The 25,115-nt window shown below is 41.3% G+C and overlaps 1 protein-coding gene across 1 annotated transcript in view; it reads left to right on the top strand.

Annotated features, from left to right (window-relative positions):
• Positions 1-25,115, top strand: part of CSMD3 (CUB and Sushi multiple domains 3) — a 2,043,988-nt gene that overhangs the window by 1,248,014 nt on the left and 770,859 nt on the right. The window contains exon 27 of the mRNA XM_030189879.1: positions 4,228-4,430. Within this exon, the coding sequence (XP_030045739.1) occupies positions 4,228-4,430 (203 nt within the window). The remainder of the gene's footprint in view (positions 1-4,227; positions 4,431-25,115) is intronic.

Raw genomic sequence — 25,115 nt, 5'->3', positions numbered from 1 at the left:
CCAATACAATAGTACAAAATTTACTACTATCAACACACCTAAACTAAACTTGCCAATTTCAGAAAATTTGAAAATCTACTACTACTACTATTTAGCATTTCTATAGAGCTACAAGGCATAACAATCGACCGCCACCTTATACTTGAAACTCACGCGAACAACACAACAAAAAAGATGTTCTTCTCCATGTGGAAGCTGAAAAGAATAAAACCATTCTTTCCAAGATCTGTCTTCCGCAACCTGGTACAATCACTCGTATTAAGCCATCTGGACTACTGCAACTCATTATACGCAGGCTGCAAAGAACAAATAATGAGAAAACTTCAGACAGCTCAGAATACAGCGGCCAGACTCATCTTCGGAAAACCAAAATACAAAAGTGCAGCACCACTACGCAAGAAACTACACTGGCTCCCACTTAAGGAACGTGTCACCTTTAAAATATGCACATTAGTGCATAAAATCATTCACGGTGAAGCCCCTGCATACATGTCCGACTTGGTAGACCTGCCACCCAGAAACGCCAAAAAATCATCCAGAACATTCCTCAACCTCCACTTCCCTAAGTGCAAAGGCATAAAGTATAAAGGACTACATGCTTCAACCTTTTCCTACAAGAGCACGCAACTCTGGAACGCACTACCACGCGGCCTGAGAGCGGTCTACGGGTTGACAGACTTCCGCAAACAATTGAAGACCTATCTCTTTGACAAAACATACCGCAAGGAGCAAAACATATAAATCCCATATACACCACAACAATGCCTCAAGATATTACCCCATGTAATCCACGTCCCCATACTCTCCCATTCAATATCTACCCACAGATAAAAAATGTCTACCCCATCGCTCACTTGCTATTATTTGATCAGCGTATTAAATCCCTTACACCATATCCTTTAGTTTCCACGCCCCAAAGGCGACTGATCTGACCTTGTCATCCTTTATCTGTTCACAATGTAACCCATAATCGTAATGTAATGTAATATAAGAAACTGTATTTCCATCATTTACAATGTATTGTAAGCCACACTGAGCCCGCAAATAGGTGGGAAAATGTGGGATACAAATGCAACTAAATAAAATAAAATAAAATAAATAAGATCACATGTTATTTCCACTTGCTCCATCATCTCCTAGCTTTGAAATGATACTTGTCAAACCATAGCAGTAATAGCGTGGCACTACTGCTAAGGTCCAAATAAGGGCCCACTATCTTATTGTTGCTGCAGTCATAAATGTTCATCATTCCTGGTTATAGCAACATAAAGTTAAATTTACCATGGGAATCTGATTCCAAGGTAAGTATTGACGTGTTAGAATGTGTTAATTTACCATAGCTTAGTAACTACACATTTAAGTGAGAAAGTTATGATGATGCATTGAGGGAATAATAAGTGCATAAGTACATAAGTATTGCCATACTGGGAAAGAAAAAAGGTCCATCAAGTCCAGCATCCTGTTTCCAACAGTGGCCAATCCAGATCACAAATATCTGGCAAGATCCCATAAAAGTACAAAACATTTTATACTACTTATCCCAGAAATAGTGGATTTTCCCCAAGTTCATTTAATAACGGTCTATGGACTTTTCCTTTAGGAAGCCGTCCAAACCTTTCTTAAACTCTGCTAACTAATCGCCTTTACCACATTCTCTGGCAACGAATTCCAGAGTTTAATTACACGTTGAGTGAAGAAACATTTTCTCTGATTCGTTTTAAATTTACTACATTGTAGCTTCACCGCATGCCCCCTACTCCTAGTATTTTTGGAAAGCGTGAACAGACGCTTCACATCTACCCGTTCAACTCCACTCATTATTTTATAGACCTCTATCATATCTCCCCTCAGCCACCTTTTCTCCAAGCTGAAGAGCCCTAGCCACTTTAGCCTTTCCTCAGGGAAATTGTCCCATCCCCGTTATCATTTTCGTCGCCCTGCTCTGCACCTTTTCTAATTCTACTATATCTTTTTTGAGATACAGTGACCAGAAGTGAACACAATATTCAAAGTGCGATCGCACCATGGAGCGATACAAAGGCATTATAACATCCTCATTTTTGTTTTCCATTCCTTTCCTAATAATACCTAACATTCTATTTGCTTTCTTAGCCGCAGCAGCACACTGAGCAGAAGATTTCAACATATCATCAAAAACGACACCTAGATCCCTTTCTTGGTCTGTAACTCCTAACGTGTAACCTTGCCTTACGTAGCTATAATTTGGGTTCCTCTTTCCCACATGCATCACTTCGCACTTGCTCACATTAAACGTCATCAGCCATTTAGACGCCCAGTCTCCCAGTCTCGGGAGGTCCACTTGTAATTTTTCACAATCCTCCCGCAATTTAACAACTTTGAATAACTTTGTGTCATCAGCAAATTTAATTACCTCACTAGTTACTGCCATCTCTAGGTCATTTATAAATATGTTAAAAAGCAGCGGTCCCAGCACAGACCCCTGGGGAACCCCACTAACTGCCCTTCTCCATTGAGAATAATGACCATTTAACCCTACTCTCTGTTTTCTATGTTTTAACCAGTTTTTAATCCACAGTAGAACACTACCTCCTATCCCATGACTCTCCAATTTCTACTGTACTCTTTCATGAGGTACTTTGTCAAATGCCTTTTGAAAATCCAGATTCACTCAACTGACTTGCCTTTATCCACATGTTTGTTCACCCCTTCAAAGAAATGTAATAGATTGGTGAGGCAAGATTTCCCTTCACTAAATCCATGTTGACTTTGTCTCATTAATCCATGCTTTTGAATATGCTCTGTAATTTTGTTCTTAATAAATATATATATATATATATATATATATATATATATATTTTTTTTTTTTTTACTGTAGTGGAAGTAAACTAATAGGATGCAAAGCATCTTATTATTATACAAAATAAATAACACAACTTGAGACCACTAACACGTGGTATGATAATTCCCTTCATAAAGACCACTTCCCCCACCCTGATCAACCTTCCGAAAATTACTAAAGACCAACCTGTCCAAAAAGACAAACCATAATGATCCATCTTAAATACCTGACAACAAAACTCTACCAGTACCAGACAAAACCGAACTCTCTATACCTGATTGCTTCAATCACTCTGTCACTAAGGAACGTTAACGCACTACCTCCTTATTTCTCACACCTGAAATGAACTGATTATCTAACTTACTCTATATCTTACTTTAACATTTATGAACTGTAATGCAATACCACTTTATATTTCTCATTCCAGAAATGGTGATAGCCATTACGGCATAATATAAGCCACATTGGGCCTGCAAAAATGTGGGAAAATGTGGGATACAAATGCAACAAATAAATAAATAAATAAAATACTCAAATAATCTCTCTTCTAGTTCTATAACCAAAGTTCCTCCATTCCTGATCACACCATTATATACCAGGGGTCTCCTTGGTAGATCGAAGGGGGAGGGGGTTGTAAATGTGATCCTCAGATGTTCATGCCCCTTCAGCTCCCAATATCCCTTAAAGGTAGTCTTGTGGTACTGTACTAAAGATCATATGCCTAAGAGATCTGTCACAGATTTTGCATATCAGAGTTTCCATATCAGATATTCTTAATCCAGTCCTTAGGACAAACTCAGTCAATCTGGTTTTCAGGATCTCCACCATGAATACAAATCTATCACATGCACATTCATGGTGGTTGTCCTGAAATCTAGCCTGGCTGGGTATGTCTTGAGGACTGGTTGAGACCCTCAATCTATACTCAATTTCCTTGATGAATTCCCTCAAATGAACATAGGGGAAAACTACCTATTCTTTACAATATGATGTAGCTTGAAATCTACCAGGTTCACTTTTTGCATCAAACATTTTTTTTTCATATTCGCATTCCCATATTGTGTTGTTATGAGTGTTTTAGCTCCTTAGAGGTTTAATGATAGGTGAGTAATAAGTTTAAAGGTGAATTTTAAGTCTATTAAATAAAATGTTTATACTATAATGTCATGAGTTGCTTAAAATCCTATAGGTAAATCAATAACAATATAAGAAAACTTAATTTTCTCCTGTTCAATGTAATTGGTAATATATTACTGTGTTTCCTTTCCAGTGACCTATAACTATTTTGATAGTAAAAACTTGAACAATTTGACCTTCAGTAGATTAAGAGATTATGTTTAATTGCACAATCTGATTGAAAATGACAAGACATAACATGTAATGAGAATTTTATATTGTTGCTACAGCCTGCAATTTCTTGCTTTTGACACTGAGGCATCACATGATATTCTACGCATTTGGGATGGTCCCCTGGAAAATGAAATGCTTCTAAAGGAAATTAGTGGTTCTCTTATTCCAGAAGGCATTCACAGCACCCTCAATATAGTTACCATTCAATTTGACACGGACTTCTACATTAGCAAGTCTGGATTCGCTATTCAGTTCTCAAGTAAGTTGTTTATGCATGTATATATTTTGCCAGTCTTTAGAATGGGATGTAGAATGTGGTTTCATATATAAAACAAAAACAATTCTCTTTTCCTTTACTCTCTGCAAAAATTTCACAACTATAATACTATGTTATGACTGTTACAAGTACCAACCATTTTCTACTTCAAAAAAGTGCAATAAAGTATCTTGAAATGATGTACTGTATAGACTACTTAGCAATTGACTGAGTTTGCTTAAATGAGGTCATAAGTAACATTTATATATATAGTGCAAAAAAGTGTGTGCAATTTAATTGCTTTAACATCAATTAGCACTGATAATTGGGTGCTAACAATTATTGGTATTAATTGGCAAAAACTGCAATTTATGCACACATCTTTATAGTCGCTATTCTATAAAGAAGTCCATTTACATTTTTCCGTGTGGATCCAAAAGGGGGCATAGCCATAAGAGGGACATGGATGGGTCAGGGGCATTTCTAGGATTTGCACACGGTGTTATCAAATTTGAGGAATCCATGCCTAATTTAGGTGCTGGGATTTACACTAGAGATCAGTTTATTTATTTTTGTTGCATTTGTACCCCACATTTTCCAACCTATTTGCCGGCTCAATATGGCTTACATAGTACCATCAAAGGCATTTGCCCAGTCGGTGGATAACAAATACAAAGTTGTATAGTGATCGTATGAGGTATAAGTGTAGGGTCGGAATGGATGAAGATTGTGTGATGTCCTGTTCGATCATAGTCATGCTGTGTTGGTAGGTGAAGAGGGTTACGTGGGGTCATTGGAGTAGGCCTTTTTGAAGAGGTTGGGTTTTAGTGATTTCTTGAAGTTCAAGTGGTCGTGGATTATTTTCACAACTTTTGGGAGTAAGTATAAATCCCTACATCCAAAATTAGGCACAGATCCCGGTGCTAAACGTTATTCTATAAATGGCGCCCAACTTGGAGCACTGTTTATAGAATAGCACTTAGGGTGCAATTTTTTTTGGTGCCCAAACTTGGGCACCATTTATAGAAATGAGTCCTGAAAGGGCAGGTCTGTAACTAGCTATTCACATTTATGTGTCTCTTGCATATATAAATGTGCGACCAGTGTGCCTAAATGCTGTTCTGTAATGGTGTTCCTAGCTTAAATTGTGTTTTAATTTGAGGACATACACGTAGGCAGAGCGTGTATGGTGCTCACACTCAAGCACACAACTTACAAAATACTGGAAGTTGCACATCCCTGTGGCATTTACGTACGTGCTCATAGTTACACCAAGTCTATGGCCGTTGTAACTCTGGTTCTATAATTGTTAGGCACGCTAATACAGAATTAGGCTAGTATTCTATAATGGAATTTAGGTACCCAGATGTTATTATAGAATAGGAGCCCGCTGCATGGACTCGTGCTGCCAAAATAGAGGGGTACTGTTATAGAATTGCCCTCTGTATCAATGAGTCATTGTGGTATGGAGAAAGTGAACAAGCATGAAAGAACCATTAGAATCTTTCTAAACTGAAAAGAGGTGTGTTCATGTATGTCTGTAGTTTTAAGGGTCTTGTGAAATCAATGAGTTTCCAGCAACTAAAGCTTGACTTAATGAGCAGTAATGTAAGAAGCAGTGAGGTATATACTTCAGACAGTTTTAATCTCCGCTTCCCCCTAGATATAAAAGAGGTTGGAAGTGCAAGCACCAGCAAACAAGAGATTTTTATTCTAAAATTTGCATATCACCATGAGTGGAGCATAAAAGTAGCCTAGTAGTTAGAGCACTGGACTGACAATCATAGAAGCCTGGTTCAAATCCTGCAGCTATTTCTTGGGATTTTGGGCCAGTCACTGAAACTTCCATTACTTCAGGTACAAAATTAGGTTGTAAGCCCTCCAGGAAAACAGAAATGCCTAGTAAGCTACTACTGAAAATGCTGTGAGCTAAATCCAAATAAATTAATAAATGTAATGAGGAAAAACTCAATAGTGTCGGAAGGTCTTTGCCAGATGAAAGTTGCATGCAAAATTAATTGGTGATCTCAATTCATTTATTAGCAGACAAGTGCACAAACCATCATCTTAATTTACCTTAATTTGAAACCTTATTAGCAGTCACAAAGCAGATGGTAGGAATTGATTGGACAGAAATCTGCATTACTCTTAGGAGATAATTGTGTAAGGAGATTGGAAACATTTAGGCACCAAGAATACACGTAAATGACCATAATACCGGCATATACAAACGTATATGTGTACATATATATGAAATTCCACTGTTCTGGCTACATGCTATTGTATTAAATGGAGCCTAAATGTGATTGCTTATAGTTCTAAGGTAGGTATAGGCCGAGCATGGGTGGAGTGCATAGTTAGGCACATAAATTATAGAATACTATAATTTACATACTTTTTTTTTCTAATCTCAGCATATGCATTAATACTAATGGTCATGCCTAAAGAATACTTGTGTATTTGCCCTGCATAACTGTGCTCTTGCTTAGGGGAACTTTTACTAAGGCGCATAGGTGCCTACGCATGTACAATGCACATCAAATTGGAACTACCGCTTGGCTACCACATGCCCTGGGTGGTAATTTCATTTTTGATGCACATCCAAAACACACGGTAGACATTTTCTACCATGTGGTGTTTACCCAGCAGTAATCGGCAGTTACGCATGCTGATGATTACCGCCCGGTTAATGCGTGAGACCTTACCGCAATGTCAGTGGGTGGCGGTAAGGTCTCAGTCCAAAAATGGATTCACACTGATTTTGATTTTGCTCCACGTCCATTTTCGGTCACAAAAAAAAGCCTTTTTTGCAGGTGCGCAGAAAAATGGACCTGCGCACGTCCAAAACACGTGCCTAAACCAGCACAAGCTGATTTTCGGCATTCCTTAGTAAAGGGGCCTCTTAGTTTGCAGCTTGTCATGCCATGAGGGCTTGCCTGCATTAGTGTTGCTGACAGTTGTGCCATTGGTATGGTACCTTCTGGCACAGTCTTCCAAGTTAGACGGACCTTAGGTGGAGATACCAGACTAGACAAGCCATTCATCCAGGCAGCTGCAATTAGGCGCTGTGACAAAGACAACAAAACAAATTGCTATATATTGGTGGAAGATGAGCACCTCAGATTGGAAGAACTGAAGACTCTTCACAGTAAAACTGGCATTTTGGGACACTGTGACAATGGCATTCATACTGGCATTACCCATATAGAAGAAAGGCCTAGCAATCTACTTCCCTCACTTGCCACAAATACTCAATGGATAGGTACAACAAAACAAATTGCAATAATGCTGGAAGATGAGTACATCAGGCCAGAAGACATTCTATTGGTAAAAGCTGAAGACTCTTCAGAGTATAACCACATTTGTGAAGCAGTTGGAAGAAAGCCCTTGAAGGTGTCTGACTGCTGAGTAGCTGCACATGAAATGAAACAAAGAAGCTGCCGATCAAATGAATCACTAGTGGGTGTTAAAATAAGTTGAAGCAGTATTGAAAACTTTATCAAAGAACAAAGCACTGGTAAAGACTTAGGGCTCCTTTTACTAAGCCACAACAGTGATTCTCAGTGCGGCAAATGTGACAACGCCCGTTTAATTCCTATGAGCTTTGTCGCATTTGCCGCGTGGAAATCACTACGTAGCTTATTAAAAAGAGACCTTGGCTTAATGAGTTGGTATAGTGCTCAGTCCTACTACTTGCATTGTTGTTTGAGGCTGAGCAATATATTGGATCTGTAATGGGCATTTGGATGCCAAGAAATCATCATTTTTCTCTCCAGAGCTTAGAGAGGTCTGCACTCTCTCTTCACAACATAGAGAGGACTGCACATTTTCCCCTTCAGAGCTTAAAGAGGATTGCACTATAAATAGTCTTGAATATATAGAGAGCAAAGCTCTTCAGCACCACAGACCTATTCAAGATGTGATCTACTGCAGAGTCTAAAATATTAATAAAAGTGGTAGAATCCATCACTGTACCAGCTGAGTTTTTATCAAGAGTACTTCTATATTTGTGTTTGCTACTTAGTTGTACCCATACAGAAGTTTTAAAACCCCTGATGCAGGCATATTTTGCCAAAACACAGCCATACCAGGTCATTGGAACTGTCATACTTTGGATACTTCTACAGAGTTTGTGGTGTTTCGGAACTTTGTTCTCCTTAGTCTTATCTTCCCGGTTGTCTTTGCTCTTTCTGTTTGAAGGCTTACCTTTGTCAACCCACAAAATATCTATTTTTATACATTTATCCAAAAGCAAATTTTCACTAACCATGTTGTATTCACTGCCTCCATACACATTACTCACTACACTTTTCAAATCTGCCATGATAGCAGCCTGTGGCGCAAAAAGATGCTGCATAAGTGAAACTTGTTCATGTGTAGAAGACAACTGAAGACTTGAAGGTGCCTGGGCTGAATTTTCGAAGGCATTAATTTTATATATGGATTAAGAATCCTGTGAATTTAACACATTTTCATTACAAGGACACTGGATCACCACAGTCACTCGGCAGCAAGTTTTTTCATCACAACGGTGGGCAATTTCCTTGCCTATATAGAACCTCTTTTCAAAAGATAAGTATTTCAGACCTTTTCTTGTTATTATATATTGAACAGATTTTGCCTTCAGTAGCTGCATTTTTAATGTGATAAGTGTGGTGATGAATGTATGGAGCACATTTTTGGAAGAGAAAATTGTCTTAGGGTCATAAAACACCATTTGGACAAATTTCTTCTCAAAACATCAAAACCGGTATTTTCAAAACCTGTTTTGCAAATGTCTGTCTATGCAATTCATCTGCAGTGCATCCAAATCACAAGGGAGCATGCTGGGGGCATTTCAAAGGTGGGATTAGTGTGGGTTTAGGAAGTGCCTAACACTTGGACATGCATGTGCCACCCCTCCTACACCCACATCACTTAATCAGTCCAACAGACAAATACAATTCAGCATATTGAAGACTGCCAAAGTATCCAATAATATCAATAAACCAGGATCCCATCATCCAAACATCTATGTGTGTGTCAAACAATACAATCAAAACTGTGTCCATGCTAAATCCTACTTGCCTGGAAAAGATCAAAAGCCTACACTACCTCAAAGAAATCCTGCAACTGAATGGTAACACAAGATTCAACCAACCTTCCCACTGTTAATGTGGCTGGTTAAATGTAATACAATTTATTTGGGGCTTCCCCAGTATGTGTCATATGTCTCGCCGCTTATAATAATTCACAATACTGCATGTATGTGTGCTCAGGCTTATTATGAAAATCCTTGTCTGATTAAAAATGCTTTGAGCTGCTTCTGGAAGGTGATAATATTTGTCAGTGATCTCAGTTCAGTAGGTAATTAATTCCACAGTATTGATGCTGCAGCTGAAAACACCTGTTCACGAGTTTGAGCCAAACAGACATAGCAGTGCATTGGAACATCCAAAAAGCAATGATTTTCTGATCTTAACAGTGAAGGCACAGTTTCTATTCCTACACTTTTAAAACTTTATTGTCTACTAGTTTAGAGCTTTGTGAATTGTGAGGATCTTAAATTATATGTGCCATGTAACTGGTAACCAGTGGAATCCATATAAAATTGAAGTTATGTGTTCATATTGATTGGTTCCTGTTAGTATTCTAGCAGCTATGTTCTGAGTGACTTGTAATGACCTCAGTATATATTCCAGTAGGTCTAATAATAATCTATTTCAATTATCTAGATGTGACAAAATCACTGACTGAAGTCCTGTAAAACATTTATTAGTGTTTTAAAAATGGTTTAAATCATCTCAGACTCCATAGCTTAAAAAAATCTCTTTCACAGTTGCTTTATGGTGTTTTTTCAAAAACTAGAATTCAATGTTATTCTTCAGTTCCTGAGTTCAGTAGAGGCAGAAAGAGAGCATCCATCAATTTAAAAAGAGAGTAGTAAAAACTCAACAAACAATTTTGATAAAAACATAAGCTAAGTTTTTTTTTTCGACATTTAAACATTGCTTACTAGCAAACATCCAAATTGTGATGGTCTTAAGGCTCAACATTATAAATTTCACTAACAGTATGGTTGACAAGTACAAAAAAAACTGCAATTCATCAGCATATGTCTCTGTTGACAACGCCCTCATCCTCCCCGTCTCTTCAGCCCGCAATCTCGGAGTCATCTTCGACTCCTCCCTCTCCTTCTCTGCCCATATCCAGCAGACAACTAAGACCTGTTGCTTCTTCCTCTTTAATATTAGCAAAATTCGCCCATTCCTCTCTGAACAGACACCCGAACCCTAGTCCACTCGCTCGTTACCTCTTGTCTTGACTATTGCAACCTTCTTCTCGCTGGCCTCTCGCTTAGCCATCTATCCCCCCTTCAATCTGTCCAAAATTCCGCCGCATGTCTTATCTACCGCGTGAATCGATACTCTCATATCACCCCTCTCCTCAAGTCGCTTCACTGGCTCCCGATCCGCTACCGTATACAGTTCAAGATTCTCCTATTGACCTTCAAGTGCACTCAATCTGCAGCCCCCCTTTACCTCTCTACCCTCCTCTCCCCGTATGTTCCCACCCGTAACCTCCGCTCTCAGGACAAATCACTACTATCTGTACCCTTCTCTACCACCGCTAACTCTAGACTCCGCCCCTTCTGCCTCGCATCACCTTACGCCTGGAACAGACTTCCCGAGCCCATACACCATGCGCCCTCCCTGCCCATCTTCAAGTCCTTACTCAAAGCCCATCTCTTCTCCCTTGCTTTTGGCGCCTAACCACCTTCCCTACATAGCTTATAACCTTTAGATTGTAAGCTACCTACATTGACTACATAAGTTGTAAGTTACCTACACTGACTACATAGTTTGTAACCTTTAGATTGTAAGCTCTCTTGAGCAGGGACTGTCCTTCCCCATGCTAAAATTGTACAGCTGCGTAACCCTGGCAGCGCTATAGAAATGCTAAGTAGTAGTAGTAGTACATCCCAGCCAGACAGTAATCAGCAGATCAGTTGCATATAGATGTTAAACAATAATATACACTAGGATCTGTTAATATGATCTTTCTGAGAAGTTCTGAGAGAAGAGGACATTTCTTTGGTAAGTGAACATTATTTTGCTCTGTGCTTTGGGAACTTAAAGATTGGGGTTTAAAAGAGGAATTGTATGTCATTGATAAGCAGAATAAAAATATAAAAAAGCAAACTTTATCAACTAGTCTCTATACTCTTCCCCCCCCTAGTTTTAAAACTTGAACTTTGTACTACATCATTAACAGATAGCCTCTAGCAGGCACAGTAGGGCCTAGTTTAGTCATCAATCCCACCCATACTCCTTAACTTCCACTCTTCATTTATAGTCAGTTATTCTAATTAGGATAACAAGGGAAGAGTGCTCTTACAGAGTTTTAATTATATTTCATTACTTTCTAAGAAGAAAACACTAAATAAATCACATAATACACCATCCTGCTTATAATCGAACGAGAAAAACGCCCAAGTTCCGACCTAAATCGGGAGATGGACGTTTACCTCACAAAAACGAATAACGCGGTATAATTGAAAGCCGAACTTGGACGTTTTCAACTGCACTCCATCGCGGAAGCGTACATTGTTGACGGGGGTATGTCGGAGGCGTGGTGAAGGCGAGACTGGGGCATGGTTATCACCCGAACAGAGATGGGCGCCTTTTGCCGATAATGGAAAAAAAGTATGCGTTTGTAGCTAGAATTTAGGGCACTTTTCCTGGACCCTGTTTTTTCATGAATAAGGCCCCAAAAAGTGCCCTAAATGACCAGATTACCCCCAGAGGGAATCGGGGATGACCTCCCCTGACTCCCCCTCCCACCACAAAAAATGATGTTTCACAACTTTTTATTTTCACCCTCAAATGTCATACCCACCTCCCTGGCAGCAGTATGCAGGTCCCTGGAGCAGTTGTTAGGGGGTGCAGTGGACTTCAGGCAGGTGGACCCAGGCCCATCCCCCCTACCTGTTACAATTGTGCTGCTTAATGCTTAGTCGTCCAACCCCCCCCCCAAACCCACTGTACCCACATGTAGGTGCCCCCCTTCACCTCTTAGGGCTATAGTAATGGTGTAGACATGTGGGCAGTGGGTTTTGAGGGGATTTGGGGGGCTCAACACACAAGGGAAGGGTGCTATGCACCTGGGAGCTTTTTTACCTTTTTTTTTTGTTTTTGTAAAAGTGCCCCCTAGGGTGCCCAGTTGGTGTCCTGGCATGTGAGGGGGACCAGTGCACTACGAATCCTGGCCCCTCCCACGAACAAATGCCTTGGATTTATTTGTTTTTGAGCTGGGCGCTTTCATTTTCCATTATCACTGAAAAACAAAAAGGCCCAGCTCACAAATTATCGAATAAAACATGGACGTCTATTTTTTTCGAAAATACGGTTCGGTCCGCCCCTTCACGGACCCGTTCTCGGAGATAAACGCCCATGGAGATAGACGTTTTCGTTCGATTATGCCCCTCCATATAAGCTAAAGACTTTTTAAAATTAGACTAATATCCTGAATTCCTTAGCAAGTTTTAAATTATTGAAAAAAATATTAGATGGAGACAGCAGTCCAGCAGTGACAGGGTACTATGCAGTCTTTTGCATTGAGTGTCACATGTATCATTGTAACAAAATGTCTAGCCACCTGCCTGGGGTTACCATGTGACCACTTTGAGCAAAGAGCTCCTAGCTCTCAGAGAACGGGTCTGTTTTCTTGAGGCTATAGTAGTAGAGTGGGATGAGCTAAGGGAGACAGAGAGGTGCATAGAGGAGACCTGCAAGGATGTTGTACAGAAGTTTCACCTCCAGTTTGGCAGATCCTGTGCTGCTGTGGAGGAGGGAGGTCTCTTAGAAGGACAGCATCACCCTGGCAAAGTAGGAAATAATCCTGTAGCCTGGACCTGCCCACCAGGAGATGCACTATCCTCTCGCACCGAGTATATGCAGTGCAATTTTTCTAGCAAAAAAAGGTGCCGGTACTCAGATGCCAGGCCACCCTTCAGGGGTGGGGTGATCACTGAGGGACTCACCCCACAATAGCCAGGCCCCCTGCAACCAGTCACAGAATCTATAACACGGCAGAATTGGTGTGTTGAGCCAGAGTTATTTCATTAAAACTTGTGGTCCATGGGTCAATTTTAGCAGACACTGGAAAAGGTGCTGGTACTCAGTACCCACGAGTACTTCCTCAATCAAAGCCCTGAGTATATGTCTCAAAGAACCTCTGCCTAGGAGGGAAGGGTTAGGACAGCTGTTGCACTTGGTGATTCAATCATTAGGCATGTAGATATTTGGGAGTCTGGTGGACGTGAGGATCGCCTGGTCACTTGCCTGCCTGATGTGAAGGTGGCAGATCTCACACATCACCTACACAGGATCTTAGTGCTGGGTAGGAGCTGGCTGTCTTGGTACATGTGGGTACCACTGACATAGAGAAATGTGTGAGGGAGGTTCTAGAAGCTAAATTTAGGCTCTTAGATAGAAAGCTGAAGTCCATATCCTCCGGGGTAGCATTTTCAGAAATGCTTATCCAAATTTTATTTCACATGTTGCTTATCCCTGAGCAGGAGAAGAAGGGTTACCTTCAAAGCTAATCAAAAAAATGTATTAAGTTAGTCCAATAAAAAAAGGTATCATCTTATTTTTTTTCTCTATGTTTTGCTTTACTTCTATTTATTACTTTTAAAAGTGGACTAACATGGCTACCACATCATTCTACATTTTAAAAAGAAGATAGAGCAGCTTTTAAACTAGAATGGGGGGTAACCAACAGTCACACAAGAGCACATGGTTCAGTGTGGAGTATCCTTGAAGGATACTATTTAAACAGGACATTTAGGGAATCCCAGTAGAGAGATTTCAACAATGCTGAAAGTAAGCCGGGTATGCTTAATGAGAGAGCAGAATAAAGGATGCACATTATCCCATTCAATTTCTAAGCAGCTTGCAGATCAAAGGAAAAAAACACAATTTGAAGTGCTTATAATGCAAATGCTAGAAGCCTAAAAAATAATATGGGAGAGTTAGACAAGTCTCTGAGATGCCTATTATCTCAGAGACTTGGTGGAAACAGGACAATCAATGGGACTCTGTGTTGACAGGGTACAAATTGTATCACAATAATAGAGAGGATCAAATTGGAGGGGATGGTGCGAGCACCATTACGGCATAATGTAAGCCACATTGAGCCTGCAAATTGGTGGGAAAATGTGGGATACAAATGAAGCAAATAAATAAATATGTTAAAGAGGGAATTGAGTCAAATAAAATAAACATTTCACATGAAACAGAGAGCAGCGTGGAATCATTATGGATAGAAATTTCATGTGTGATGAAGTATTCTTGTAGTGCTGTACTACCATCCACCAGGACAGAACGAACAGACAGATGAAGAAATGTTTACAGAGATTAGTAAATCTGGAAAATTGGGCAATACTATAACCCCAGTATTGACTGGATGAATGTTATATCAGGGAGTGCCAGGGAGATTACATTTCTAGATGTAATAAATGACTGCTTCTTGGAGTAACTGGTCCAGAAACCGATGAGAGGGAGAGCCATTTTGGATCTGATCCATGGTGGTGTGCAGGGCATAGTGCGAGAGGTGGTGGTGTTGGGTCCCGTGGGAAACAGTGATCATAACATGATCGAGTTTAAGCTATTATCTGGGATGAACCCACAAAGGAAATCTACTGTAGCTGCATTTAATTTTCAAAAGGGTGACTATAATAAAATAAGGAAAATGGTTAAAAAGAAACTAAAAATATCAGCTGCTAAGGTTAGGACATTAAATCAGGTGTCTATGTTATTCAAAAATACAATCTTGGAAGCCGAGACCAGATACATTCCATGAGTTTTCAAAGGTGAAAAGAAGAGAAAGAGAAAACGACAGCCAGCATGGTTAAAAGGTGAATTAAAAAAGGCTATTACAGCCAACAGCCTTTAAAGGATTGTCCTTCAAAGAATGGAAAAAGGACCCAAATGTGAAAATAAAAAGCAAAATAAGCACTGGTAAGTCAGATGCAAAGCATTAATAAAGAATATGAAGAGAGCTTGCTGCAGAGGCTACAACTTTTTCAGGTACATCAGAAGCAGAAAACCTGTGGGGCCGTTAGATGAAGGAGCAAAAGTGGCACTCAGGGAGCACAAGGCCAAAGCAGAGAAACTGAATGAATTCTTTGCTTCTGTCTTTAAGGAAGAAGATGTAAGAGATCTGCCTGTACCGGAAATGGTTTTCAAGGTGATAATGCAGAGGAACTGTAAGATTTACTGAGCCAAATTGGCAAATTAAAGAGTAGTAAATCACCTATACTGGATGGCATATATTCAAGAACTCAAGCATGAAATTGCTGATGTAACCTGTTGTTAAAATTGTCTATAGTACCTGAAAAGTGGAGGGTAGTCAATGTGATGCTGATTTTTAAAAAGGGTTCTAGTTGTGATCCGGGAAATTACAGACTGGTAAGCCTGACATTAGTATAGGGCAAAATAGTGAGTGGAGGAGTGGCCTAGTGGTTAGGGTGGTGGACTTTGGTCTTGAGGAAATTAGTTCAATTCCCACTTCAGGCACAGGCAGCTCCTTGTGACTCTGGGCAAGTCACTTAACCCTCTATTGCCACATTGAGCCTGCCATGAGTGGGAAAGCGCGGGGTACAAATGTAACAAAAAAAAAACCATTATAAAGAGTAAAATTACAGAACACATAAAGAAACATGGTTTAATGGGACAGAATCAGCATGGATTCAGCCAAGGTAAGTCTTGCCTCATTAATTTGCTTCATTTCTTTGAAGGTGTGAATAAACATGTGAATAAAGGTGAGCCAGTTAATGTAGTATATCTAGATTTTCAGAAAACATTTGACAAATTTCCTCATGGGAGATTCCTTAGAAAATTAAAGAGTCATGTGATCGGAAGCAAGGCTTTAGTGTGGATTAAGAATTGGTTATTAGATAGAAAACAGAGGGCAGGGTTAAATGGTCATTTCTGGTCTTCTAGTATGGGCGGAAGCGCATGTTCAGAGTCTGTCGGCAGTGCACATTGCGGGTCAAGCCAATGTTCAAGCTGATTTTCTCAGCCGGACTGTTTTGGACGCAGCAGAATGGATGCTGTCGGACTCGGCTTTTCGGCTGATCTGTCAACGTTGGGGAAGACCAGTAATGGATCTCATGGCCATGGCTTGCCATGCCAAAGTTCCCCAGTTCTTCAGTCGCAAACTGCAGCCAGGATCCATAGGATTGGATGCTCTTCTCCAGCCATGTCAGCAACAACAGCTACTGTATGTTTTTCCTCCGTGGCCTCTGATAGGGGGAGTTCTTTGCCGCATAGGGTGGCATTGGGGGGCGGTTGTACTAGTGGCCCCAGACTGGCCCCGACGGCTGTGGTATGTGGATCTCGTTCAGGCACTCTCAGAACCACCATTGTGACTTCCGGTGACTCCTGATCTGCTGCATCAAGGGCCAGTTCAGATGGAAACTCCCTCCCGCTTTAGTCTTACAGCCTGGCTATTGAGAGGTGGCAGCTGAGGAAGAAGGGATTTTCAGGACCAGTCATTGCCACTCTTTTGGGAGCACGGAAGCAGTCTACTTCAGCAGCATATGCACGAGTGTGGAAAGCTTTCTCGGCATGGTGTGCTTTGCATGCTGAATCGCCTTTTCGGGCAGACATTCCAGTTATTCTGGAGTTCCTTCAGGATGGTCTTCAAAAGGGATTGGCATCTAATTCCCTTCAAGTGCAGGTGGCCGCGCTAGCTTGTTTTAGGGGCAAACTGGATGGTTCCTCTTTAGCAGCTCACTCTGATGTGGTCCGTTTCCTATGCAAGGCTCTTTGGCTTTGGCCTCCTCTGCGGAAGCCTTGCCCGGCGTGGCATTTGAATGTGGTACTGCGAGCCCTCCAGGCCCCACCGTTTGAGCTGTTGAATAAGGTTTCTGAGAAGGATCTCACACTTAAGACAGTGTTTTTGGTGGCCATTGCTTCAGCTAGGAGGATTTCTGAAATTCAGGCTTTGTCTTGCAGAGATCCTTTTTTGCAGTTTTCGGAAGCAGGGGTGTCGATCTGGATGGTGTCGTCATTTCTACCTAAAGTGGTTTTGGCTTTCCATGTTAATCAGGCAGTTTATCTTCCGTCTTTTCGAAGAGAGGATTATCCGGGGGAGTCTGCCTCGCTACGTTTCCTGGACATGCGGAGAGCCTTGTTTCGGTACTTGCAGATCTCTAATGAGTTTCGACACTCGGATCATCTCTTTGTGCTCTTGTCGGGATCAAAAAGAGGTGAGGCGGCTTCTAAGGCTTCCATTGCTCGCTGGATTAGGGAAGCCATTGGAGTGGCGTATCTGCTACAAGGGCGGGCATCTCCAGTGGCCCAGAAGGCGTATTCTACTCGGGCACAGGTGGCTTCTTGGGGGGAGGCGTCGACCTTATCTCTGGAAGAGATTTGTCGGGCGGCTACTTGGGCGTCCCGTCAAACTTTTGCAAAGCATTACAGGCTAGACGTGTCTGCTCGGGAGGATGCGAGTTTTGGGATGGGAGTGTTGGCGCGGGGAGCGTCAGCTTCCCACCCTACTTAAGGAATGCTTTGGTACATCCAACTAGTTCCTGGATTCATCTGCTGCAAGTGACAAGGGAGGTAAAATTATATCTTACCTGATAATTTTCTTTCCTTTAACACAGCAGATGAATCCAGGATCCCTCCCTAGTTCAGCCGATGGTTTTTTAATTTTCCACGCAGTGTGGCTATTTTTTTCATTCCAGGTTCTCTTTTGCAGAGTTCAGACAGATATGGGAACACAGAAAGGATTCCGATTTCTGGATCAAGTTGCACTTATTTCGAAGTTCTTATTTGGTTCTCTGTTTTTCATAGTGAGCATGGTTTCTGGTTGTTATTGGTTTCATATTTTTGGCCTTGGCAAATGCTTACGAATGACATACTAACTGAGGAAGGAGCTGGCCGTCTGACATCACTGCCTTTAGTTTGTTTATCTCTATCTCCACCTGTTGGTAGGCGGACTTAACTCACTAGTTCCTGGATTCATCTACTGCGTTAAAGGAAAGAAAATTATCAGGTAAGACATACTTTTACCTTTATTCATTATCTCTACCGCGACATTAATACATTACATTCCTCACCCTTGCACCGGGGGCGTCGCTGCTATGGGGCCACGGGGGCCAGGGCCCCCGTAGATTTGGCCCTAGACCCCCCTACCATCGACCCCCCCCCCTGCCCGCTCACCTGCCCGCTCACTCGCCGTCGCCTACCTGGGCTGGCGGGGACCCCATCCCCCGCCAGCCGAAGTCTTCTTCCTTCCTTTCAGGTTTCTGAGTCTGACGTCATGCATGTTGTATGTGCCCAGGTAGGCGACGGCAAGCGAGCGGGCAGGCGAGCAGGCGGGGGGGGTCGAGAGGGTCGGCGGGGGGTGTCGGCGATGATGATGGCGGCGGTGGCGGTGGCGCCTGGGGGGGGCTAAAATGTGCCCCCTCACATCGGCTCTGGCCCCCCCTACCGCTGAAGGTCAGATACGCCCCTGCCTTGCACAACTAAAAACTGAGTAGTTTCATATATCTACTAATAAATACGATGTTATTAGTGCTTTATCACAGTTTTTAAATGCAGGCAACAAAGGCGATACTGCTCTTATGAAGAGTATCATTGTTTCATTTCTCCAAAGGCAGATAAGGCTAGAACTGGACAAGTCTAGATAGGACAAGGCAGACAAGACAAAGCAGCATTAGACAGACAAGACAAGGCAGGATAAGACAGACAAGGCTAGAACTGGATGCAGATGAGGCAAGGCAAACAGGGCAAGAACTGGATCCAGCTAAGGCAAGGGAAGGCAAGAACTGGATCCAGACAAGACCAAGCAGGGCAAGGTAGGACTGAAGCTAGAGAAACTTGGAGATAAGGCAAGGCTAGAACTTGAAGACAAGGCAAGGCTATAACTTGGAGGCAAGGCTGGAACTTGCAAAGCAGGAACATGGAGACATACAATGCAAGGATGAAACTTGAAGACAAGGCAAGGCTGGAACTTGAAGGCACACAAGGCAAGGCAGGGACATGGAAACACACAAGGCAAGGCTAGATGAGGCACAGCTCCTGAAGACCTGTTGCAAAGGCCCTGAAAGAAGTCAGGTTCTCCCTTAAATATCCCCAGACCCGGAAGCAATAGCTGCTGCAGGAATCTAGGAGTTCCGCCAGCGGGCACTTTAAAATTACATCCTACATGCGTGTGTGTGCACCTAGGGAGGCTAGTGTCTGCCAGGAATGGAGCTGCAGTCTGCTGGGCCATTGGAGACCACCGAGCCGGTCGGTCAATGCAGTGGGTAGGACCACCAGCAGGCAAAAGACATCCGGGAACCTGATCACCAAAAAACAAGGTGAGTCAGAACATTGAGGCAGTATCAGGTAATCTATAAATCTGATTATTTTGAATATTATTTTCTTGTATAGGATGACTAATTGTTCCCATTAATGTGAATTACTATATTTCTTGTTTTCTTTAAAGAAATATAAATATAGAATTATAAAAATTAAAAAGGCCATTTCCATGTGTGAAATACCGATTTACAAGCAAAAATGCCTTTTAAAATTGTGCTTATTATCTGAAACTATTTTATACATCATGTCAAATCTGGAATATCACTACCTTGACTACATTGAGCTATCCATGGTGCAATCAGACCTTGAATTCTCTGTATAGGTCTAGTCACCCCATCTCAAAAACAATAGTACAGACCTAGAAAAGATACAGAGAACAGCAACTCATGTAAAGAGTGTTGGAGAGCCACCTTATAAAGAAAGGGCAAACAAGAAGAGAAATACATGAAATGTGTAAATTGATAAGTGGTGCAAAACTAATGGAGAAGTTACTTACCCTTGAAAACAGTGCTAGGATAAGGATTAAGGGAACTTCCATAAAACTAACTGGAAGTAGAATTAAATCTAATTTAATAAAGTAATTCTTCAGTAAACACACAATTCAGCTGTAGAAATGTTTGACAGAGGATAGTACTATAGGAATTTTTTTAAAGGTATAGACAACTATCAGGAGGAAAGGCCCAATAACAGCAATTAGGGACCCTTTTACAGAGCGGCGGTAAGCCCAATCCGGGCTTACTGCTCGCTTTTTTAGGAACTGCTGCCGGCCCAATGCAGCTGCCAGTAGTAGTCCCGCCCTGAGTATGTGCTTTTTGTTGGGGGCGGGGGAACCCCTGGAAATGACTTGCGTGGTGGTACCCTGGCGGTAATTGAGCATTACTGTGTGCTGCCCTGATTGCCACCGCATGGCCAAGTGTGCTGGGGTTTTTTTTACCCACTGCAGTAAAAAAGGCCACCGCAGCCAGCGCAGGGCCCTTTTCTCCACAGCTTGGTAAAAGGGCCCCTTAGGTAATCCTGGGGAATGCAACCTCTTACTGCCAGGAGCTAGCAATGAACAGTGAACAGTGATTAGATCTCCCCACTTTAATTTCTTTTATGTGATCCAGGTTGTCAACTTCTAGAGACTGGATGCTGCGGTTGATGGCATTTTATATCTTCATTTGATCTTATTTTTGCTCATAAGCTTCTTTATATTTCTAGTTGTCTTGTTTCCCCTTTGTATAGTCCTCCACCTGCTGATTTTGTATTCTTTCCACCTTATAATTGAAAGAGAAAAACGCCTAGATTTCGACCCAAATCGGGAGATAGACGTTTATCTCACAAAAACGAATAAATCGGTATAATGGAAAGCCGATTTTGGACGTTTTCAACTGCACTCCATCGCAGAAGCGTACAAAGTTGACAGGGGCGTGTCGGAGGCGTGGCGAAGGTGGAACTGGGGCGTGGTTATCGGCCGAGGAGAGATGGGCGCCTTTCGCCGATAATGGAAAAAAAGTATACGTTTGTAGCTAGAATTTAGGGCACTTTTCCTGGACCCTGTTTTTTTCACGAATAAGGCCCCAAAAAGTGCCCTAAATGACCAGATTACCACCAGAGGGAATCAGGGATTACCTCCCCTGACTCCCCCAGTGGTCACTAACCCCCTCCCACCACAAAACATGATGTTTCACAACTTTTTATTTTCACCCTCAAATGTCATACCCACCTCCCTGGCAGCAGAATGCAGGTCCCTGGAGCAGTTGTTAGGGGGTGCAGTGGACTTCAGGCAGGTGGACCCAGGCCCATCCCCCCCTACCTTTTACAATTGTGCTGCTTAATGCTTAGTCATCCAACTCCCCCAAACCCACTGTACCCACATGTAGGTGCCCCCCTTCACCCCTTAGGGCTATAGTAATGGTGTAGACTTGTGGGCAGTGGGTTTTGAGGGGGATTTGGGGGGCTCAACACACAAGGGAAGGGTGCTATGCCTTTTTTTTGTTTTTTGTAAAAGTGCCCCCTAGGGTGCCTGGTTGGTGTCCTGGCATGTGAGGGGGACCAGTGCACTACGAATCCTGGCCCCTCCCACGAACAAATGCCTTGGATTTATTTGTTTTTGAGCTGGGCGCTTTCATTTTCCATTATCACTGAAAAACAAAAACGCCCAGCTCACAAATTGTCAAATAAAACATAGACGTCTATTTTTTTTGAAAATACGGTTCGGTCCGCCCCTTCACGGACCCGTTCTCGGAGATCAACGCCCGTGGAGATAGACGTTTTCGTTCAATTATGCCCCTCTTTGTTACTTATAGTAAGCTCTGTGAGATCATCACTTTGTATTTTCTCATTTACCTTATTTGTTAGCATTTAGCTAGCCTGGTTTATTTGGCTTTCATCCTTACCTTCTCTGGTTTAAGTTACTGATTATCTATGATCAGAATGAACTAGGACCATGGTTCCAGTCACAGAAGAAGAATGCTAGAGTATAGGCTTTTATTCTTCAATCCCTGAAGACTCAGTGGTGGTGATTCTGTAAATTGGTGCTAAGATTTAGGTGCCCAAATAACATTCTATAACAGCAGCTGTGTATCAAGATTCCATTATAGAATACAAATGTAAGTTGACATTGGTAAATCTAAAGGTGGGTTGCCAACAGGTACATCAAGCCAATGGCAGTCATAACTGTTGGTGTGTAAGTGTGCCATGAAGCATGCATAACTTATAGTACTCCATAAGCTATGTGAATACTTCAGAGACATGCCCATGACCAGCCCACTCCCATATATGTGCCCTCTCAAACATATACATTAAGCAATTTTGGTGTGTACATTATAGCATTTATGCAGGTAAATGCCAATTTCCATTGTTCCATTGTTATATTCCTTAACGTTACTTCGATTGTCTCGCAAAACTCTGCACAATGTAACCCATAACCAAGTTGTAACAAATTGTATTTCCATCATTTATATCATATTGTAAGCCACACTGAGCCTGCAAAAAGGTGAGAAAATGTGGGATACAAATGCAATAAATAAATAAATAAATTTTGGGCACCAATTATGCTAAGCGCTAAGTGCTATTATTATATATCATATACTCCCAACTGGCACCTATCTTTACTCAGTATGTACAGTAGTTCCTGATCTATATATTGAAATTGTTGATGGCATACCTGTTTATGATACAATGGGTTACAACACAGAAAATCCTTCTGTTCTTGCCTGCCTTTTGAGTACCTAAATTACTCTTCCTATACTATCCTGACTTCTTTTTCTTAGTGAGTTATAGTTTCCCTCTTTAAAATCAACATCACATTCATTTCTTTCTTTTTCTGCAACACTAAGGGTATTGGTAACATCCCTGCTTCCTGAAGTTCAGTCTGGTTCCTCTGGTTCAAATTATTTACATGGGTTACCTTGCCTATTAATTGCTGTGACCCCATTATTCTTATGAGGTTGATTAACCTGCTTGCATCAACCCACATTGACAATTGTGTGGGTTGCAGTACTTCAATGAATCAATCTGCAATTTTCAATTTTAGAATGATCCTGAGATGTGTTAGTATATTTTCATCTTTGACATTTTCCTTCAGCCTCAATTTAAGAAGAATAAACTTTTTTAATGAGTCATTAGTTCACTAATAGTTTGGACTACTGATTCATTAGCTTTAGTAACATATAATGCTTTCTTTTTCTGGTTCACAATGGCCAAATGCTTCTAAACAATCCAATTCCTAACATTAAAGCTAGTTTTCTTTTAGCAAATTATATTAATTTTTATAGTTGTAAACTCAATGACTAGTAAATAGGAATGTGAAGACATTAAAATGACATGGAAACACACCAGTGAAATTTTTGTTTTACTTCTGATCTGAAATTACAAGAATAAACAAACACATTTGTATGTTCTTTTATTTTATTTGTTTCCTTACATTTGGCTGTCTGCCACTCTCAAAACTGGATCCAACATGGATTACAGAAGAATTAAGATAAAATTACATGACTTTACAGAACCACTCTAAAACTGCAGTATACCTAAAACTCAAAAGTGCATCTGAATAGTCCATTCCTTGGTTAATTTCCAAAATACATAAATATTTCCATTCAAGCAGCAAGGAGAAGCTTGTTACACAAGAGAGGAGCATAAACCTGAAAAACTATAGATTGAGTATTACCCACCAATGTCTCAGACAGAGTTGACACACTCAAAAACCCCTTTTAGAGGCCTGAATGCACTAAATTGGCTTCAAAGGCAGTGACAGATCAGAGAGGTAAAAGCCAACACTGAGCAGAGACCTAAAGATCAACACTAAAAAACATAAAATCCAACTGCTGATAGAACTTATGTAGTGAGTGGAGGAGTAACCCAGTGGTTAGTGCAGTAGACGTTGATCCTGCAGAACTAGGTTTGATCCCCATTGTAGCTCCTTGTAACTCTGGACAAGTCACTTAACCTTCCATTGTAGTTGCAAAACAAAAAACACAGAAAGGTGGTATATCAAGTCCTTTTCCCTAGTAACAGAAAAATATAGATGTAGGTCTTCCAGCTCAGCAATAATCAAATGATCTTGCATTCTAGTGTGCACCATTTTTTAAACATGCTAATGTGCCCCTCCCCCCCACAATATATATATATATACTGGGTTATAGCACAATGTAGGAGGAGAGAGAATTTTATGGGGGTCACTAAGAAGACAGAGCTGGTATCTCTGGTGAGAGAACCAGTAAAGCCCAGCCTATGAGGGCAGGACCAAGAAGTAATAAAAGGCATTGCATGGAGAAAATTCTGGTCATTGGTAGCCCACCCCTACAGAGATCTGTAGTGCTGAAGGGGAAGTCCTGGGTATCAAGGCAGAACTTTTTAGTCTATGGTGATTGGAATCCCCTGCTACAAAACAGCAGGTGCCTGCAGAGAGTTCCCAACTTGGGAATGACAAGGAATGCTTGGGGGACAATACACCAGATGGGACAGAGAGCAACTGAAGAGATTATGTGGAAATGATTGTGGTCTGAGAGTTTAATTAAGATTACCAAGTACTTTGTTCTGGTTTGTAAACAGGTTTAAGACATAACTGTGAATTTGAATGCTCTGATATTATGTGGAGGCTATGTTTTGTGCTGTGCTGACCATCTGAAGAAAAATACCCTGAATTGTACAGACCAAGTTGATAAGTTTATGAACTATTCTTTTTTTTTTTCCAAGTTACTGTTCGTAAGGCAAGTTGAAGTTTAACACTGAGACTACTGACTAACCTTTTGAGTGAAAGTGCCTAGAGAAAGAGTAGCCTCGTCCTATCGGATTTCTTCCTACCCTGGCCTACACTTAGCTTGAGTGGTCCTGCCAGTGGGAGCTG

Source organism: Microcaecilia unicolor, chromosome 1 (genome assembly GCF_901765095.1).
Source record: "Microcaecilia unicolor chromosome 1, aMicUni1.1, whole genome shotgun sequence".
In the NCBI taxonomy this organism is placed as follows: Eukaryota; Metazoa; Chordata; class Amphibia; order Gymnophiona; family Siphonopidae; genus Microcaecilia; species Microcaecilia unicolor.
The sequence above is the reverse complement of the archived record's forward strand: the minus strand, read 5'-3'. Positions and strand labels throughout refer to the sequence as shown.